At 44.4% G+C, this 15253-nt stretch overlaps 1 protein-coding gene across 7 annotated transcripts in view; it reads left to right on the forward strand.

The window, feature by feature from the left end:
* Positions 1–4947: 4947 nt before the first annotated feature.
* KCNC2 (potassium voltage-gated channel subfamily C member 2) overlaps positions 4948–15253 on the forward strand; it is a 104979-nt gene continuing 94673 nt past the window's right edge. For all 7 annotated transcript variants that reach the window (XM_086471664.1, XM_086471686.1, XM_086471699.1 and 4 more), the window contains exon 1: positions 4948–5580. In XM_086471664.1, the coding sequence (XP_086327790.1) occupies positions 4948–5580 (633 nt within the window). The remainder of the gene's footprint in view (positions 5581–15253) is intronic.

Consider the following 15253-nt stretch of genomic DNA (forward strand, 5'->3'; position numbering starts at 1 on the left):
ACCGCCAGGGAAGGCAATGACAACCATGTAGCATGGGTTGTGCTTTGGATTATCAATTAGGCAATGAACTAGTGCTCACTTGTTTTTTTGACTGTGTCACGTGTCTCCTCAGGAGGTCACAATCCCTAGTTTTTCTTTCCTTGATAAATACAATGTACAAGGAACTTTTCCAGTTTTTCATTTTTTGATGACAGATACCACATTCCCCAGAATTTCACAGAGAATTAAAGATCTGGGGTGGGAGAAGGCAGATGAAGCACACCTGTGTGTATGCAGCCCCTCATATAAGGGGCTCCTGCCTGCTACTGTGGGACTAACAGTAGACTGATTTCATGGCAGCTTTCACATTTTGTCCATCTGTCTTGTCCAATCTTAGTTTTATTTATATTTTTCTGCAGCAAGACCTTTTTTTCACAAATTCTGTTTTATTGATCAAACTGAACTTGTATTTCAACTGCATTAACTAATAATGCAATCGTGATTTGGAATTTAACAATAATAACACCTTTCTGCTGGCTTTGTTTCCAGCTTTGTCCAATTTAACTACACCGTGGATCCTTACAGTTGTATTTCACTGACATTTACTTAATCTATTAATTCTTATTTTGCAATTTCAGAGTAGCAGTCTGAGTTATCAATGTACTGCAGTATAATGTGGCTGTCATGTTCTGCAAGATCTGTAATGAATTAGTACGTGTAATTGTAAATAGTAGAGATGATTACAAATAATAAGGGAGAAGAGAATAATACATGAAAGAAACAAGTAGAAGCTTAATAAAATGTTAATGACAGTGGATATTTAAAATAATTAGTTTATTTACTTAATTATCAACTAAACTGATATAAATTGATCATATTTTGGCTGTGTTGCACTGTCTTTAATCATAATTTTCCATCATAATATTGATTTTTTTGGGGGTTTTGTTTCCCATTTATAACTTCATATGAAAAATATGAAATGGTGACCTGCACTAGAACTCGGTGGCTTCTGCCTCTCATGTCGCTGGGCAAGTTAACCTTCCCAGGGACCCCCTAGTCAACAGGGACAGAGCTCCTCCAGAAGATGATTCAGAGCATGACTGTAACTAGGGTGCACTGCATTTGTCCTCAAATTTGTAAAACAAATGCAGCAAGTCCCTTCTTCCATTTACTCTTTTATTGTTAGGCAGCTGGTAACCGAATGACTTTGCATTGCAGTACTCAAGCTTGCAAGAATGATTGCTGCTAGTAAGTAAAATGCTCGTTTGGCTTGGGTTTCTGATAGCAGTCTTCATATCTAGTTTTATTGCCATGTTGGTTAAAACAATAACATAGGACCTTTCCTTTCTTAATACCCATCCAGCAGGGAAAATTGGTTGTGCATTGCTCAGTGTCACTCAGTTCTTCAAAGAAATTTCCAAATCCCGAGCTACGGCAATGTCTCCACTTAACTTCTACATGAATACGTTTGAGAGCACATGTAAATAGTTTTTGGGGTTTTTTTCCATGTGAAGATATATTTAATGGTAAGACTCACTCAGGAGGCGCGTTTCTCTCTCTTACATATGCCTTTTGCTTCAACTTTTATGGGAAGCACTGAGGAGTGCAAAAATTTAGGTCAGTCTCTTGTAGGGGGGAAATTAATTCATAAATGTTACTACAGTTACCTGTGTAGAATACTGTCATTCAAGAAAATGTCAGCTCTGGAAAGTCAATGTCTAATATAATTTCATCCTTTATTGAACAGTCTGCCACATGCTGAAAATGCAAGGGAGAGTGACACACAGAGAAATTAATAGCATTATATTTAGTAACAGACATGTTGTAGAACATGGACATTTTGACGTGACTGAAGGACTATTATATTCTGGAAGAGACCATTGCTTTTTTTACCAATTGGAAAAATTATTTCTCTGGCTTATTCTTCCCCATGCAATAAACCCCCTTGTGTGCTTAAAAAGTCTGAAGAGTAAACAGATTGCTCATAATACACGCCTTTTTCATGGCATTGGCTTTATGGGGTATGACTGTAAAGGTTTTGTTTATGAGAGGCCATCCTTGTTAATCTTAGGTTTCTTAGGTTGTTGGGTGGGTTGTTGGTTTGGTTTCTTTGGGGGGGGGGGGTGGTTTGTGTTTGGTTTTGTTGTTGTTTTGGGGTTGATTATTTGTTTGTGGTGGTTTGTTTGTTTGGTTTTTGTGGAAGGGAGTGCTTGTCTTGAGCACAGATGTGGAACTTGAGCAGACAGTGACAGTTCAGAAGGAAGTCCTGGTATTTCGTGGTGATACAGTTTGTCTAGTGTTTTGGCAGCTACTGCCACCCCATGGTTTTCCATAATGGATGAATGCTGCAGAGCTTTAATACGTTGCATTTCTCCAGAAACCTCTCGTAGGTCAGAGAGAAGACAATGAATATTCATTTTGTCTTACTCCCTCCTTCTCTATGTCCCCTTTTCAGAAAAATCCCCTCTGCAAAGAAAAGCAAGTATGGCATGAGCAGCGTTGCTTTGGTTTAGGATGAGTCCTTTCCACTGGATTTACAACTATGTAATTGAATATTAATTTTGGCTCCTGGGAGTTTTCACTAACTGATTATATCTGCTTTGGCAGGATATGTTTTGCCCCCCCCCCCCCCCTTTTTTTTTTTCTTTTAGGAACTTCAAAATGTACATCTGGAGAAAGGTTTTGAAATCCATTTCTTAAAGTTGCTGCTGCTTTGGGAGTCTGTGTTTACATCATGGACGCCACATACAGACAGATCTGGGTTAAAGCAATCTGGTCTAAGCACAGTGCCCTCTGAGCATCGCTTCTAGCAGAGTTTTGCCTTCCCAATGCCAGCAAGTACCCAGCAGAAGGGGGATGTTTCATATACCATTATTCCACCCTACTTCATGCCAGGGACTACCCTTGGTGTGGAGGAAGATTTTTCTTTTGAGGAAGTGGAAAGAGAGATCACCTCTCATTTTGTCTATCTTCTCTCCGGGGCTGGAAGCTCCTTTGCCTTTGACCAACCCAGCTGAAACCATGAATCAGTAAAATAGGCTGTAGAAAATAACTCAGCTGGATTGGAGGCAGAGACTTCGGCATAGGCATTGTGCTCCGTTATATATTATTGGGGACTCGCAGCTTCCAAAACCCCTGCTGCCCCCAACCTCCGAAGTATGAAGTGTACCAAGCATGAAGTGTACCCGCTCTCCACTGTACCCCTTTTCCCCAGCTGACATAAAAGTTGGATCCCCTCTCCTTGAGCCGTCCCTCCCAGACCCTCGAGGACCGGGGCTCCCCCAGCTGCTGACCTGCCCATTTGGCTCCGGGGGCTCCCCGGGGCCGGGGCTCCCCTCGCCGCCGACCGTGCGCACTCCTCTCCCGCCGGCCGAGGCTGCGGGTGCCGGGGGACTCAGGTGCTGCAGGCACCCACCTGCCGGGCGAAGGACCCTCTCCCGGGGGGTGCGTGGGGGCGCTGAGCAGCTCCTCTCCGCAGTCACCTGTAGCTAGGCGCTGCTTTTCCTGCATTCTTCCGAAAAATAGCTATTCTCAGCCCTGATCCCTTCCCGCGTGTTTTCCTTAAGCGAACCAAATTTACATGTAGCAGGAGCGGAGGTGGCGTTGCCTTTTTCGGAGGGATGTGGTATTTGTTTTTGCTGTCGCCTCCCTCCGCCCCACGGGGCTGGGAGTGGGGGGCTGGAGGGGTGCGGAGGGACGGCTCCCCCGCCTCCGCCCCGGGGAGGAGCTTCAGCCCCAAATGAGGTGCGTTTTCACCTTTGGCTTCGCCTTCCCGAGGAGGCGCTGGCATCACGGCAGCGGCGGTGCCCGCGGTGCCCCGGCCCCCCACCCGCGGCTCGGCCCGCCGCCCGCGGCGCTCGCTGGCGGTCCCGGTGCGGAGGGGCGGCGGCGGCGCTCCCGTAAGATGGAGGGAGCGGGAGCTCCGAGCGGGCGGCGGGAGCCGCTTCTACGCCTTTCGGAGTTGAGCATGGAGGGAGGTAAAACAGCTACCTGAACGCGGAAAGAAAAAAAAAAAAAAAAACCAAAACCAAACCACCAAAAAAACCCCAACCCAAACCCAACAACAAGTAGTTCTCGCCTGGCAGGGAGGCACGGAGAGCGGCTGGGAACCGGCGTCCGCCGCCACGCACAACCGGAGCTTGCCTGAGAAGAGGAGCCGCTCGCTGTCCTCCGGCAAAGGTAGCGCCGGGGAAGGGGGTGGGGGGCGAGGGACTGGCGGGGGCGGCGAGGGGCTGGCGGGGGGGGGCGCAGCGCGGAGAAACCCGCGGCAGCGGCTCTCCGCTGGCTCTTCCCCGAGAGGAGCGCTGGTCTTCATCATTTGAGAAAGTAGCGAGCCGAGCTTCACGCAGACGGCATTCCCAAGGGTGTGTGCCTGCTGCCTGAGCTTGCTGGGGGGCTCGGTGTTTCTTCCCCAAAAAGCAATCCCTCCCTCCCAAAATAGAGGGGAGGGGGGCGGAGAGGCAAACCTCTAATCCTTCTTCCCCCCCTCCCCCCCCCCCCCCTTGTTAAGCTGTTAGGATGATAAAAGATAGATGCCCATTAAATAATTAACCGCACACTTTCTATTCCATCAGTTCGGTTCACGCAGCCCCGCGAGGGAGAAGGGGGTGGGGACGGTGGCGGATCGGTACGCGGGAGCAGCAGCAGTGCCATTTCGGTAGCCTGCTGTCAGGGGAAGCGAGGAGAGAGCCCGGGGCGGGCAGGCGGGAGAGCCCTCCCGGAGGTGCGGGGCGGCGGGAGATCGGGGTGGGTGGAGGGGGCTGGGACAGGCGGTGATGGCGGGAAATAGCTCCCCCCCCCCCCCCCCCCCCCCCCCCCCCCCGCGGCGTTGCTTGGGGGGCTTCTCCTCGATTTCTTCTTTCTGTTTGCGTTTAAGGCAGAAGCTCGTCCCCCGCGGACCTGCCCGCGCCCGGCTGCCCCCCCGCTGCCGCCCCCCGCGCCCTCCCCAGTCATGTCCGACCCGGAGCGATGGGGAAGCTTGAGGACAACGAGAGGGTGATCCTCAACGTGGGGGGCACGCGGCACGAGACCTACCGCAGCACCCTGAAGACCCTGCCGGGGACCCGCCTGGCCCTGCTCGCCTGCGAATCCCAGAGCGAGTCCCCGGGCGGCGAGGAGCCGCCGCCGCCCCCCAACCCGCCGCCGCCGCCGGCGGGCGGCTGCCCGGAGCCCGGCAGCGGCTGCAGCCCCCGGGGCAGCGGCGGCGCCAGCGAGTTTTTCTTCGACCGGCACCCGGGGGTCTTCGCCTATGTGCTCAACTACTACCGCACCGGCAAGCTGCACTGCCCCGCCGACGTCTGCGGGCCGCTCTTCGAGGAGGAGCTGGCCTTCTGGGGCATCGACGAGACCGACGTGGAGCCTTGCTGCTGGATGACCTACCGCCAGCACCGCGACGCCGAGGAGGCCCTCGACATCTTCGAAGCGCCCGACCTGCTGACGGGCGAGCCGCCTCCCGACGGCGACGACGACGACCTGGCCGCCAAGAGGCTGGGCATCGAGGACGTGGGGGCGACCGCCGAGGGCAAGGGCGGCCGCTGGCGGCGGCTGCAGCCCCGCGTCTGGGCGCTCTTCGAGGACCCCTACTCCTCGCGGGCTGCCAGGGTAAGCGCCGCCGGACGGACGGCGCTCCCGCCCGGGGCGGGTGGGGAGGCCGAGGGGCTGCCAGGGGCGCGGGCGCCACGGTCCCCTGCGTGGGAGGCAGGCGCGGGGGGCGGCGAGGGGAAGCTCGCCCCGCTCGGGGTGGGCGATGCTTCGGTGGGCTGCTGCGCGGGGGTGACGTCGGCCCCCCGTGGGGCGGTGGTGCGTGTCCCCTCTGCACCTGCAGGTGATGTCAGGCGGTGAGGGGGTCCCGCCGTGCCAGCGTCCTCCCAAGGGAGCATACATGGGGTGAGGTGGGAGCCTGCAAGGGAGCCACGCTCAGCCCCCCGGCCCGGGTGGGGGGCGTGGAGGTGCGCTCACTGGGGCACCCGTGTGTGTCTTGTGTGGGTGTGGGCAGACCCAGGCCCACAGTACCCTCGACCTTTCTGAGCACCTGCATGGAGATGCGTTTGGAGCCGGAGCAGCCTGCCCCACCATCAGGCCATCATCCCTCCCCCAGCTGTCGGTGGTCTCCGGGTGTGGGGTGAGGTGGTGATAGCGATGCAGGAGAGAGACCTCAGCCCTTTCCCAGCTTCGCTCTGTGTGCGCTGGGAGATGACCTGAGTTCAGCAAAGTAAGTGTGACAGGGGGGTCACCCTGACTCTTCCTCCATTGATTTCTCAGGGTGACCCTTACCGACTCTGTGACTGAGGGTATGGGTATAAGGCAGTAAATGATTGTGCTAAGTTTTCTTTATTTAGATAGGGATTTTAGATTTTGATGCTACTTTCTACTTTGAGGATTTGGATTTTAGTTCCATCTTCTAGTTGCTGTTGTAGTGGCGATGCGGGTTCTTTTTCTAACCCAGGGCTTTGGAGCGAACAAATGGTTGTAAATCTTTTGAGAGAAATAATATAGCGGTGCCTCAAATTTTAACAACAAAAAAAGCAACTGTCAGCAAATCCTGTCCGCAATACAAGGAAAAGAACTTGTAATTGGAAATCTTTGATTATAAAACATTAATAAGTGTTTTGCAGCATATTTACCAGGATTCCCATAAAGTATTCAGAGCTAAGGGTTACCCTGCAGAAGTGCAGTTACAGTGGGTGTCATCTCCTGATCAGTTCCACTGATTGCACTGGCAGTCTAATGGATGTGACCATAAGTGTGTGGTTAAGAGAATTCCTGAATTGTGCTCTGTGGCCTGATGCAGTTCCTGTGAAAGTTAGCAACTCCTAGGAGCTTAGTAAGGTAAGTTAAATAGAAAGCAAAAGTCCTTGTAGTTACTACTGTCACTTGCTGAGCGACAGCGTTGTTTATGTTTCTGAAAGTTGCCCACCAATATGTTTTCCCTTGATAGTTGGCTCCAGCTGATGCTTGAAATACATTTTTAATAAAGGATCAGTTCTGAAGAAAAACTACCAGAAGTGTCTATCTTTGCTCGTCAATGACATACTCACATTGCTTGCATCTTAGCTGTCTGAGTCCTAAAGAAAATTTGGCTGTCAGTTACCTGACGGAACAGTAGCGCACGTGGTGATTGCACCGCAAGTTGTGTTTCACCTGCTGGTTCGTGGAAAGTTGCTGATGGCATCGAATCTGCAGCTTTTACAACAGGGAATCTTTCCACTCAACTTTGCTGGAGAACTGAGGAGTGCAAGGTAAATGTTAAATGGAAGATGCCAGGAGAAATAGGAAGGTAGGCATGCTGATTGCGATTGCACCCTGGAGTTGTAGCTGTCACTTGGGTTTCAGTCCACTTTGGTCCGCTCTTTGACAGAACCTGTAGGCACTTGCTTTCCAAATTTTCCATCTGTACTAGCCCGTCCTGAACTGTGAGTGGCTCTGATAAAGGTATTCTGAGTTTGCAGAGTGAATGCTGTATTAACACTATAATAGAAAATTGTGACATGGCAATATTCATCTCTTAGAAGATAAGGTACTTACCTTTTTATAACTTAAAAACTGGTTTTAAACATGATATTCTAACTTCAACCTCAGGCAGCCAGAGCAAGGCAGTGTCAGAGCTGTAACAACAGTGTCTAAACCAGTGTTTCCGTTTCCTTCAAGGCTGCTACTCTGCCCTTGATCTTTCAGGTAGGGAGACAACTTTGAGAATTGCTGGCAAGTTTTAAAGCATTAAGTAAATTTGTATTTAAGGAGTAGCATGCACTTAGTAAGCACTCTTGAACACAGTAATTTAAGGTGATGGTAACCTTAATTTGGAACGGAGACGTTACTGTCAACTCAACACTTTCCCACACCTGAAACGAAGACATTATTTTCTGAGTATTCTGGCAAATACACTTTTGTTTTGTGTCAGCTGAAATGATGACTAACTCTAAAAACATTTGAGTGAAATCCTGGCCTTACTGAAATGAAGACAAAACTCTGTGAACATCAATCTTTGCCTCATAGTGTTAGCTACTGACTCATACACCACTTAGATTATGGTGAGGCTGCTTAGTGGTAAACTTTCTTAATAACTGTGGTAATTATTTTTTTAGCATTACTGCCTGATTTAACTTCAGCAGTGTCTTTTCTGGGAAGCATGATGATGACAAAAATGGGATATTTTCTATTAATGAAATAGTACTTAATATCTGTAATTTTCTTTATCCTAAACTGTGATCTCTAAAAATAGAAATTTATAGAAATTCAAATATAAGTTGCCATGGTAACCTATTGGGGGATAGTGCATGCACAAGATTATTCTAGCAAGACCATCCAGTGATGTTATATAAATAGTGGGACTAGTTTGTTGACAAGAAGGTTTACTTTATTTGAGATTCTAAAAAAAAAATATTTCAGCCTTTAGTGTATGCAGTTTGATATTCAGATAGCGACACCTACTAAACATGGTTTTTGTAAATACAAAATTGAGTCCACGTACATACAATTGCTTTGAAACCTGCAACACTTTTCTTTGTTTCCCTAGTTCAGGAGTTACATCTGAATATTATTTCTGCTTTCATTTTAATGTTTCAGTTTTCATAGGCTGTGAAATGACATTAAAGAGTACAGCGGTACTCCTTTCACTTCAGGCTTGATAGAGCAATCATTCACAAACTGCTGTTTGACAGAATGCTGTTATGTAGATATGGAAAGTGACTGGCATAAGATACTGTCATAGGAGGAGACGCGCTGGTTTAAGCATCTCTGAAACAGACACCTGAATCTTATCTGAATCAAACATGTATTGTGAGTTTAGCTAGTTAATATCTGTAAATGATTTTGGTATCTTTCGATGGCTCGTAAGTGCAAAGCACTCGTTTTGCTTGTGTAAAGTACAAAGATACGTCTAAATAGTTTGTAAGAAAGGAAAAGAGACATAATTAAGCACTGAGTTCAAAAGAGTGTCTGCAGATGCCCAGCAGGACCTAGAATGTCAGTGCTAGTCTTAGATGTCATATTTCAAATTAATAAGCTTTTAAGGCCTTTTACTTTTGAATAATAGTTGAAACATGATGCTGTTTAAAGGAGTAATTAGTATTTGTCATTGATTTTTCCTAAGGATTATGGATTACTCGTGTACTTAGTGCAGCAACTCAGAAACGGCCCTGGGATTCACAAAGTTCATAGCTGTATAACCTTTGCTTTCTGAGAAGCCTGTAAATCTGTTTGTGGATATGGGGACAGCGCCTGCGAAGTTGGGTAGCTCAGCAGTGCCGGAGTCGGTGCGGCCCAGGGCACGCCAGCAGGCGCTGCCTGCAACACCCTTACTGTCTGCAGCAGCTGAAGGCAAGTTACACAACCCCTTTACTGTAAGGTCTTTATCTATAGGAGAGATCATAATTAGTTGGTTTACAAGGGAAAGATAAAAACTAATTAGCAAGTATTTGTAAAGTATTTGTAAAGTAAGCATTCACTGAAATGCAAATAAAACGACAAAAGCCTTGCAGTCTAGGCATCAAGATACTCATGCCTTGCACACGTTCTTAAAATTACTGATCTTATGCTGCTTCATCCTGACATGAGGAGTTGGACTTGAGCCGTGAGTGGTGTTGTTGGATGGAAATACGAAGTTCCCATCTACTACTTTACGTGAAGTTTCATTGTCAGAGGCTCTGTTCAGTGTCCTGTGACATCTACACCAGCTTTGAACATTTGCTAGGGTTGGTTGTAGGAAGAATCAGCTGAAATGAATGAGATGGAAGAGGGTGAAAATATGATTTTATAGATCCTCTCAAAAGGCTAAAGCTATAGAAATCATGTTGGAGAGCATTCTTATCAAAGATAACTTACGTCTTTATTTGGTGGCTTGCTTACATTTTCTCCAGGTACCTAGATACCTGTCGTGTACTACGGCAAATGGCTGGAGTGACTTATATTTTTGCGCTTTGGCTGTTGTGATGCAAGACAGTTTTTATTTTTGGTGGAAGCAACACATGCTAGGATAGTCTGAGATTTCGTGAATAGAGTGGTGAAGATATGTTAATCTCAGAATATATGTTTGTAGGTTGATAGTGAATAACAAAGTTTATTTGATTTCTTAATGAATAGAAAGGCCCTTTCATTTATAAGTGGAAGTCTTTACTCTGTCTTTTATTCAACAAGGAAAGCAAGTATACTTTACCATTGAATAATTTTTGAGTTATGCAGACATCTATCTGAAAATGATACAAAGAAAATAATAAAGGTTGATAAAGAAGCTGCAAAGAGGGTATTCCTTTTGCCATGTTGGTAGTCAAAGTGCTGAATTTATTTTTAAGTGGGAAAAGAGTCCATTAGATTAAATTGGTGAAAACCAGTCATCCTGCTTTAACCATTTAGCCTATGGGAGCTGTTGTTTTTAAAGAAACAGCAAGATTTGTTCCTAATGACAAAAATCATGATGCGTCACTGTTAGAGGTAGTCACACACTCTGTAGCTATATGTATACAATGGGCTGACTAAATCACATTGTAAGTAATTTTTATTAATTTACTTCTGTCATGCTGGCTTTTAAAAGTCTTAATTGGAAATTGTAGCTTAATAATTGTAGCGTGACATATTCAACATAAACTAGCTTGATCTACCTTAAATGTAGATGGTCTCTGATGGTACTGACATATTGGTGAGGTAAAATCAGCAAGATTTCTGCCTCCCGAACTTCTGCCTTTTCCTCTACAGCTGTTCTGCCTGATGCTGCTAGTGTTTCCATGGAAACAAGCCAGCTCTTGGCTTCCTCTTCCCATTGAAAACAGCCTTCTTGCTGTCACTTATTCATCTGGGAAAAGCACTCTGTCATGGCTCTGACATAAATGCCACAGAGATGATCTGTCCTATCATTTCAGAAATAGACACTGTTACGTATGTGCACGTGCATACAGCCAGATTCGTCTTCCAACGACTCAAATAATTTGGTTAATGGACTTAGGCTGACTTTGCTTTGGTGTAACTGGAAGTGGGAATTGGCTTAGCGTACACAGCTGAAGATCATAATGGTGTGAGAAGTATTTTTGGTTGAGGAATCTGGCAGACCACGTTTGCTTGCTTTATATAGTTAAGACACAATGTGCTATCTGTCATGTTTGTTTACAGTGGTAAATTCTTAAGTGGTTTACTTTGGAGATGAGAACTTATCTTCAAACTGATCTCATGGCGATGGGAGGAATAGCTCAAAACTTCTGGTGAATATTGTATAGGTGCTACTGCCAGATGAGGTATCCCATTATCATGCCATTGTCATGTGATACAGTCAGGATACGAAAAAAGTGATGTAAGAAAACCTGTATCTTTGAGGACGTTATATTCTTAAAGTGTCTGGTGCTTAGTCCAAGGTAAACCTATCAGTCAATACCCTGTGAGGAAGTCAGCATTTTTGCTTGTTTTGGTGAATTTGTATTGAGTCATAATCAAAGAAGTTCAGAACTCAGACTAATCCCAAATCCTTGATTAGTTTCCTTTGCTATAGGAACTTTAAAATATTTTAAGGGAAGTTTGCATAAAACTTGCTTGTCCTTTTCTCCTTCAGTGATCGTCGGCAGAAAGTGACTGTTCTCTTCCTATGAAGTTACATTGCAATTGGGGTAGAAGGATCAGAGAAAAGGGAAAGCATCCCTATATAGATGTTTACTATTTTAATAATCTCTTATGAAGTGCTGTCCAGTAGTTTTAAGATAGAAGATACAAGTTCTTCTCATTATCAAGTGCTGTTTCAGCGCAGTTCATTTCTCCAGAGATGACCTCTGCTTGTCCTGTGCTTCGGAATCTTGGCTCATCTTGGGGAATGTCACGGGTTAGGGCTGGGCCAGCCACTAATGAACGACAGACACTCTCTATTAACCCCTCTTCCTCCCCAGAAGGGGAAGGGAGAGAGAACAAGGGACTTATGGGTTGGAAAAAAGAACAGCTTTAACAAAACAGTGACAATAAAAAGAAAATATAATAATATTAATAAGAAAATAATGAAATATCTACAAATATATACAAAACCAATATCGAACTTCCCTAATGATGGTATGTCACCACTGATGCTGCAGGGCAGGCACTGGGAAAGTCCCAGACTGGATTCAGAGGCATACAGGAACTGGATTCAAGAACTGAGTTCAGGAACACACAGATTGGGATTGAAGGCAGGAGAATGGACAGAGTTCTCCTTGGATGCCGGCCATAGAAGAAGAGGGCTTAACTCTTGTGATCCCTCAGCTTTACACCGAGTATGATGTGTATGGAATGGAAGACTTTGTTTGGTGGGTTTGAGTCACCTCTCCTGTCTGCTCCTCCCCACAGGCGTGACTGTTTCACTTACAACCCTTTCACTTACGATCCTCCAACATGGCACACAGGATTTAGCAGTGACCTTGGTTTCTATAGGAGCAAGTATAAGCAAGAACCTTTCTGCACACCATTCCTTAGTGCTAACTATAAACATCAAGCGCTATCACTTCTAGAAGCAGACACTGTCTGAAAAAATACGGTGTTAACTTCAGAAAGTGCAGTCGCTTAGAAGAGACTTAGCTGAAAAGTAAAATCACTGGATGGAGAATTGGTTTGGTTCTAGCTTGAACCAGGACAGGGAAACAGGGTTTCCTTCAGCCACAACTGGAAGGAAGTGTTTGTGCTCTCTATATTTAGCACCTGATGGGGATAATATGTTCCCTTTTTGTTCTCTTTACTAAACTCTTCTTTAGACTTCACTTCTGGCACTGTGATTTAGATAAGCTTATTGATTCAGTTTAGAAACTTGTGGGGATTTCAGCAGGTATTTTTTTACTGTGAGTAAAGTAGGTAAATAAAATATAGATATGGTAATATTTGGAATATCGAACTACCGGTTATCATTCTGTTTAGTATATTTTTACACACTCAATCCTTTACAAACACACACCCTTTCCAGTGTAAATTATTAATTGCATAGGAAAAAAAAATGTTTTTAAAGGAATGCTAAGCAAGGCTATTCAAGAATTTTATGTGGAGAGCAAATAGAAGAGCTATGTCCAGTCTTTCTTACACTTGCTGTTACTTCCAAAGAGCCTTTATCCCGGTGCAAGGACTGAAACATGAGGATATTCACACATCAGAAATAATTTAAAAGTGGTGAACACAATATACAATTGTGGAAATGTGTACAGACATACTAATATAAACATAGCATTGGCAATACCAACATGATAAAAGGGTTTTAAGTTGTAGCGATGAACTGGTACATTTTCTTCCTGATCCTGACATACACATGTACACGTTGATATAACTGGTAATTTTGACAGAGAGCTGTAGAAAAAGCTGTAGAGAACAAACATGAAATCATGCTTTTTTTTTTTTTTTGTAGTTCTACAAATGTGTTTAATTAACATCTTTGTTGGTACTTTATGATGACTAAAGCACTTTTGAAGGAAAAACTTCACTTCCATCTGTTAATCAGTAGTGTTAAAAATAGAATGGCATCTAATCACATGAAATAACAACTTCTTGTGATTTGTGATTTGCTTTACAGAATTTTTGACTGAAGTGGTGACTTGAAGCTTAAGAACCAAATTATCCAATTATATATTATAACCACGTGTTGTTCCCCCCACAGTTTAAGTTGAAAATTCTGAGATGTTGCTGTGGCTTTTGTCTTTTTACCAGTAGGTTAATTATTACAGTGGTGTAGTAATGCAGACCTTTCTTATAACAGACAGTCTTTTGTAGTTTCTTAGTGTTTCTGAGAACCTTAGATACCAGGTCCTTGATATGCTCCTGCAAAATGCTGTAAACAGAGAACAGTGTCTTACCCCATCGCTGAATAATGGGATAAAGTTCATTAGTATGCATTAAATATACCACACAATATAATCTAGTCTTATTTCTGAAATAAATATAGTTTCTTAAGTGTTTATATTTTCATTAGTGTATAACATACTTTTTTTTTTTTTTTTTTTTTTTACTGTGCCTAGTCTTTGAAAAAGGGCAGGTATCCCTTAAAGTTTGTGGATTTAGTTTTGATAATTTGTAGAGCACTAGCTGTACAGCAGTAATCTCTTTAACTGTTTAATCCTTATCCTAAGAGAAATAATTCTTCTTTAGGAGTGACTTCCACCACACTAAAATGCTTTGATAAAAGCACAAGGCTACTCCAATACTAGCAGTTTGGTGATACCTGGGATTTTAGGGCAACAGAAATCAAATGCTGAAACTCAATAGCTGAGGAAATTCTTTTTCAGTGCATTGCATTGGAGAGGATGAAGTTCAGGAGAGTGAAAAAGAGGGCTGCGCAACAGTGCTGCGAAATGCTGCGTACGTGTTGTTGCAGTAACGAGGAGCGCAGGCTGAGTTCCTGACGATTTTGCAAGGGGGCTGCGTTGGTGCCTGCCGGAGCACTGAGTGAGAGGGCTTAGCCATCCCCAGTGGCATCCTCCTGGTGGGTGCTTTTAAGTAGAGGGAAGAATAATGTCTTCTAATGATATTTCTGTTGGCCTTCTTAATTTTTCAGATCGTAAATGTTCACAAAATATATTAGGGTTTTATATGCTGTCTATTATAAGATTGAGGGTAATCAATTACCTAGTACTTAATATTTTACATAAAGCCTGTGCAATAACAGGATTTTTAATTTTTTTTTTTTTTTAAAGCAATGGTAAAAATTATTACAGGACAATATAAAGGATGTTTTTAAAGTATACAAGCATGTGGGTATAAACTTCCTTTAGTTTTTAGACAATACCAAAGGAGATGTCCTCATTAGTCTTTATTTTTACATGGGTATTAAAAAATTCTCTGTCCTTTTCAAGCGAGCTGTCTATTTTATGTTCTTCATTAGCACTTGGTAATCATTTACCTATATGAGTGGCAATTATTTTTAATAATTGGTTTCAGGACTATCTTAATTTTCACAGGATAATGGTTGTTAGGAGCTGAAAAAGTTAGATCTTTTTTAATATCATCCCAAGTGTTACGCAGTTTATTTTCTGACAGGATTTTTGCAGTATTCTAAGTTTAATCCATATATGGTTTGGAGAAGAACCTTATTTGTCATCTTGGTTTCTGATCACATTTGGGAAAGGAGTTTTCTTGCATTTTCAGTTCTAGGTCTGGTATCTACCTTCTGTTTTCTATTTGAATTTTAGGATGCAAGCACATCTGGATTTCATCTTCAACATTCTTGCATTAGTTTGGGAAATTATTGAAACAGATTGCCAAAAGCTCAGTGGGAAGTGAGGTTTGGCTCTCCACAGCTTCCTGAGGAGGTGAAGTGGAGAGGGAGGTGTTGAGCTCTTCCTGGTACCCAGTGACA

The sequence above is a fragment of the Leptosomus discolor genome, chromosome 1 (genome assembly GCF_034619465.1).
Source record: "Leptosomus discolor isolate bLepDis1 chromosome 1, bLepDis1.hap2, whole genome shotgun sequence".
Classification (NCBI taxonomy): Eukaryota; Metazoa; Chordata; class Aves; order Leptosomiformes; family Leptosomidae; genus Leptosomus; species Leptosomus discolor.